Below are 6,096 nucleotides of genomic sequence, written 5' to 3'. Positions count from 1 at the left end.
CAAGAGAAATGACATGTAACAACGTGAATAGCCCAAGTTGAGGTGTGTTTTTTTTTTCTCTTTTTTTATTAAATTTATATATGTACATTGTACAAATATAAATTCACACTCATTGTACATTGTACAATGAGTGTGGCGAAAAGTTTGGAGTAATTTTTTTACAAAAATCCGGGGGGACCCCTTTTTCCGTTCCGTTTCGTTCCGGTTGGGTGTTTTTTCTTTATTATTTTAACGGCTCGTAATTAAGCGTGATTAATTCCCTCCAGCGTCTTTCAGATTTGTCTCACCTCGAGCAGGTTGAGGCGACGTTGGTCTGCAGATCCGTTTTCGAAATCAATAACAGGTTGATAGGGCAACAACTAGCGCTAAATTAGACGAAAGTGACAGAGGCTGATCTTGAATTATTATTATTCATATTGGAAAAAGAAAATAAATGGGTTCCGAGGTTCGATGCGGCCGAGCTGATTTGGCCGGCAGTGTCGGGCCAAGAGTCTGTTTGTGTTACTATTTGGTTCCGGCCGGATGAATTTTTTTTTTTTTTTCTCTTTCCCGTCCGTCCGTTGACCGCGTGAAAAATAAAAGCTCGGACGTGTTTCTTTTTTCCTTGAAAAAAATAAGAAAAAAGAATTTCGTTTGCGTCTTGTTGGCCGTATCTCTTAAACATATCTAAATAGGCATGTCTCATCAACGTCGGACCAATTCTCCCACGACGTCCTCCCACTCGGCCAGCGTCGCCACCCGCACCCACCTCGCAAGGTGGCGTCGGTGGTGGTGGACTGGTGGTGGTGCGACTTGGCATTTCATTTCTGAACAAAAGGGCTTTTGATTACCTTTTTTTTTTCGAATAGAAGGGGGGGAAAGAAAAATAAAATGCCACGTCTCATTACTATCCATCATCATCATCAAACCATCAAGGACGTTTTTCTTCACCTTCACCGTTCGGCCACATTCAAGCGTGAGCAAGCGCCGTTCATTCCCGTCTTCTTCTTCTTTTCTTTCTTTTTTTCGGTTCTGTCGGCCTTTTTCCCCTCCTTACTACCTGTGTGTGTGTGTGTGCCGTCAGCGTCGCCGCCGTTACAGCGATTAACAGCTAATTGTCTTTGAGAGTTTTTGATATTATCAAGAGGGAAAGGAGATAAAAGGAAGCTAAGGAAAAATGACGACCGAATCCGAGAGCGTCTCTGGTGTTGCGTAATGGGAGGAACTGCTACAGTCTGGCAGAGAGAGAGAGAGAGACGGTGGTTGTTCTTTTTGATGGGAGCCAGAACGAGGTAGTTGGCTGTCGTCCCGAGTCGTGATGAGGTCGAGAGAGCGCACGATGGACTGTTTCCTTATTATTTCCTTTTTCTTTTGCCATTTGAAGCCGGCCATTTCAATTTAGACGAGAGTCTGGACGCCGTTGCTGCAACTTGCGGCGGTAGCGTCACGGGGGCCGCTGCTGCAACTCCGTCGGGCGCATCAGCGGCTGCGGCCGGTTCAGGTTCGCCCAGCCGCCGACCGCGAAGCAGCGCCACCGTCAACAGCGATCTCCATCATCTGAGGCACTCGGGCGACTCTGGAGACAGCGGCGTGAGCAGTCCCGGCCCGCCCAGCTCGGAGGCATCGGAGCAGAAACATTCGGGCGAAGAGGAGAAGGAAGAAGACGCGGACGAGGAGGACGACAGAGGCAGCGACAATCTCTCGTACAGGGACCGCGTCGTCATGGAGGTGGTCGAGTCCGAAACCGTCTACGTCCGCGACTTGCAGCAGGTCGTCGAGGTATTGCGCACTTTTGTTTTATTTCTCCCATCCTTTTTCGTCGCTTCAGCCGCGTCAAAGAACAAAAGAAACTTTTTTGTTTCTCCTTTTTGTTTTTCACACCATGTACAACAACAATTGTAATCATCGTCAAAATAATAATAATTATGCGAAAGGGTGGCTGGGTACTGGGTAGGGGGTTTGGACGATACGGCCATCCGGCCGGAAGTGACGAACGTGACTTTGCATGGCACTCACATGAGCGCACGCATATACAAACATTTAGATGAAATATGAGCGCTAAGCGAGGAAAGAAGCAAGAGAGAGCGTCCATTTTTCAAACATGGTCGAGTGGAATATGAGCCCTGGGGGCTTGAGCGAGAAACAAAAACAAAAAGGAGAAATGAAGAAGAAAAAGTTGAGGTTCTCCAGCCGTGGTAGTTTGAGATGCTATGGTGGGCCTCCAGTCTCGTTGATGAAGCCATTTGGCTCCAAGCTTTTAAAAAAAAATTAAAAAAAAGGGGAAAAATTATAAAATGTACGGCTACCACTTTTTTTCTTCTTCGTTCCTCCTCCAGCCGTAGAGTTTCATCTTTTTTCTTCTCTTATTTTTTGGGGCTTTCTCTTTGGTCAGATTCTTCATTTATTACTCCTGCCTCATTTTCTACCCGGCTGACGACTTTGAACATGAAAAGGAAATAATAATAAATAAAGAAAAAAAGAAGAAAAAAAAAGTTGATATAGTCGATGGCAGAAGAGAGAAAATACCTTTTGAGAAAAGAAGAAAGAAGACCTTAGACCTCTTTTATTCTTGTGCTAGGCTGTGGCCCCGTATTTGGTGATGTATCTCGTCTTTTGTGTGAGCAGCACACACGTATGTCCTTATAGAGAAGAGAGTTAGACTTACTTAGGTACGGGTCAGACATTGAGGTAGAGATCTATTCCATCATCATTATTATTCATGACGAGAAATGCCACGCAGAGGATAAAGCCAAGCTGCAGGACTCACAGGACTCGCCAGGGACAAATAAAAGATTGTCTTGACTCAACCCCGTCCGTCCCCATACATCTGGCTGTTGTATGGTCGTCGTCGTCGCCACTGCTGCCTCTTTCCAGCTACTACTACTTCACTTAACTTTTTTCTTCTTCTTCTTCTTCTCTTCTGAAGAAAAGCTCAAAAGAACGGGGCATAGAGAGGAGGCATTGATCATTTATTCATCGTCTCTTTTTCTATCCGTCTTTCCTCCTTTCTCCACTCTCTCCCTCGCCGTCTCCCGTTCGTTCTCATATCAACACCCAACCCGACGATTCCTCTTTCCCGCAGGAATGAGGTCTCGAGGTTCGTTGGACTCGTTCGCCCTCCAACACCCATGCCAGCCCATTCCATCGACAAAACAAACGACTCACGAAAAAAGAATTTCAGTTTTTTTCTAAATTTTTGTTTGAAAGGTTTTCCAGGGGTGCGGGGGGGGGGGGGGTTAAGTTGAGAGAGAAAATGCAGAGAGAGATGACTTTTGTGTTATACCTCTTTTGTAGTAGTTGTTGTAAGGGTGTAAAGTTGAAGTTGTGTTGTAATGAAGGAAAGGGCCCAACCCTTGCCGGTGGCGAGCGAGAAGTGAGTCGATGATTCAGGTGAGAGACTCTGCCGTGTTTGTGCGCCAGCCATTTTCTCTCTCTCGTCTGCCGGTTGGTGAACGAACGGAAAGTACAAGACGCGTAACATGTCGTAAATCGCTCACGTCTCGTTTTTTTTTTGGGGGGGGGGGGGAATTTCTCGACACGTCCCAATAATAATGAATCACGTACTACTTCTTCTTTTACTTCTTGTGTTGTTTCTTGTCCTGGGAAAATTCTCCCCCCCCCCCACCCCCCACCCTCTATTGTCGAAACGATGTGATGGGGCGCGACAAGGAGAAAAAGAGAATTATGACCAGAGGGTCTAAATAATGGAGAAACAAATGGGTAGCTACTTTACAAGGGAGATGCGAGATTGATGACTCGACTCGGGGCGGCTCATCATTTCCATCTCTGTTTCTTTTCTTTTCTTTTTCTTTTATTTTGTTGACGACTTGTCTGACTGTTCTTGTGTTCCTTTCTCGTTTCCCAGGGTTATTTGTATTTTTGGCGGGACGAAGGGGAGCGAGCGCCGCTGAGTCCCGAACAGGCGGTCGCCCTTTTCGGCAACGTGGACGACATTTACCGTTTCAACAGCCAATTCCTGACGCAACTGCAGTCGTACGGGCTCGATCCCGTTGAGGTGGCACGCTGCTTCGTCCGCAACAATTCCGGCTTCACCATCTACACCGACTACTGCACCAACTACCCCAGGTGGGCTCTCACATTGTCTTTATTTCCTTTTCCTTTCCTCTTCATTGTCCGTCGTGAGCTGGATGGAAACTAGCCACCATAACCATAACTAATGCAATCCAGCCTGGCATCTCTTCTCTCTATACCTGCCCAGTTCTCAGCCACCCACCGCACATGATAACAAATCATCCATCCATCCATCCGTTAATCCATCCATCCATCCATCCATCCATCCATCCATCCATCCATCCATCCTCCTTCTTGACACGACGGACTGAATTTTTCATTTTCTTGTTTAATTTTTGATTCAAATTAGGAAAGTGTCGGTGCTGACAGATTTGATGAGGAACGAGGCGGCCAGCCGGGCGTGTCACGAGAGGCAGACGCAATTGCAGCACACGCTGCCGCTCGGCTCCTACCTGCTCAAACCGGTCCAGCGCATCCTCAAGTACCACCTGTTGCTGCAAAACATCGTCAAGCACTGCGACCGATCGCAGACGCCCGGCTACACGGACATCATCGTGGCCCTGTCGGCCATGACGGGCATCGCTCACCACATCAACGACATGAAGCGAAAGCACGAACACGCCGTCAGAGTCCAGGAGGTGCAGAGTCTTTTGGACCTACGGCGAACTGGTGGCCGAGGGCTCGTTCCGCATGTACGGAGCCAAGGCGCCACGCCACGTTTTCTTGCTGGATCGCATGTTGCTCATCGTCAAGCGAAAGGAGAACGGCACTTTGGGCTACAAAGTTCACATCATGGTATGTATTTTGTACATTCGGATGCCAGTGCCCAGTGCCAGTGCCAGCTAGCCGGGCAGCTGTGGTCCCGAATTTTTTGGCCAGACTCGACATGATTATCATACCCGTTTATCTCCTTTGCAGTGTTCCAATCTCATCCTGATTGAGAGTGTTCCCGGCGAGCCGCTTAGTTTTCACGTCATCCCGTTTGACAACCCGCGCCAGCAGTACACCCTCGAGGTATGTTAATGAGAATGAAAATGAAATATATAGCCAACAAAAATGAAAAAAACAAAAACAAAAAGAAACGCAAAAATTCGGTGCAATTTAGTCCAATCTCGGTTCTTTTCTTTCTCTTTCTCTCTGGGTTTTATTTGTTGTTTGTTTGGTTATTAACGACCACCCAAGGAAATATGCAAATATAGCGTAGTAGCAACCAACGCAAAAAAGGCCTTGTACGGTCCAGTCAATTTACCATTTGTCATTGACATTGTTGTTTGTTTTGGTTTGGGAAAACTCGAAACAGGCAAGGAATCTGGAACAGAAAAGGGAATGGGCGCTGCAATTGAAGCGTGTCATCCTGGAGAACTACGACGCCGTCATTCCACACCACGCCCGCCAATTGGTCCTGCAGTTGGGTCAGGACCAGCGCTGCAACCAGGAGAGGCCGGCTAGCAACAGTTGAGGCGGCGGTCACGGCTACGACCGAGGAGACTACGCTTACAGCACCACCTCTTCTGGCAGCGGATCCTCATCGGCCGCCCACCACCACGTCAAGAGGCACCAGCACTCGGCTCCCGAATACCTGGAGAGGCGCAAACTCGACCGCCGGCCTCACGGCCAAAGGTCGCAGCCGCAAGGGTCGAAAATTGAGCCACGACGGATCCAGTCCGCGTGAAGTGAGTCTCTCGTTTCCCTCCTTTTTTTTCACCGATTTCTTCATTCGGCGGCATTTTTTATTTAATTTTATTCTCTTAAATTTCGAACAGTCGCCGCTCATCCCGCGACGATTGCGCAGGAGTTTGGACTAGCGCGACAGGAGCGTCAGTCAGGACAGGAGCGACGTCGATCACGAACGCAAGTGCAGTACGCACAGCTGTCCGTCGGCAGCAGCCGAAGCGGCTAAAAATAAGGTACACTTGCTAATTAAATTTAAAAACACTGGCGACTTTCGGCACCAGGAATTTAACCTCAAATGTTGTCTGTGCGGGTTGTCGCTCTCTTTTTCATCCCCCCGTCAACATTTCAGGTGCGGAAATTTGGAGCGTGGCGGCGTCGGTCTGAACTTGTCGGAAAACGAGTCAGGTTGTG

General features: G+C 48.0%; 1 protein-coding gene across 1 annotated transcript; it reads left to right on the top strand.

Moving 5' to 3' along the window:
* Positions 1-1,156: 1,156 nt before the first annotated feature.
* Positions 1,157-6,096, top strand: LOC124316106 (pleckstrin homology domain-containing family G member 1-like). Its single transcript, XM_046781839.1, is given in 9 exon segments — positions 1,157-1,184; positions 1,364-1,758; positions 3,845-4,065; positions 4,361-4,660; positions 4,662-4,806; positions 4,930-5,025; positions 5,312-5,684; positions 5,775-5,918; positions 6,035-6,096. Coding segments are annotated over 7 exon segments (1,344 nt in total). The 3' UTR covers positions 5,471-5,684; positions 5,775-5,918; positions 6,035-6,096.

The sequence above is a fragment of the Daphnia pulicaria genome, chromosome 12, assembly GCF_021234035.1.
Source record: "Daphnia pulicaria isolate SC F1-1A chromosome 12, SC_F0-13Bv2, whole genome shotgun sequence".
Classification (NCBI taxonomy): domain Eukaryota; kingdom Metazoa; phylum Arthropoda; class Branchiopoda; order Diplostraca; family Daphniidae; genus Daphnia; species Daphnia pulicaria.
Note: the sequence above shows the minus strand (reverse complement) of the source record. Positions and strands in the feature narration are given on the sequence as shown.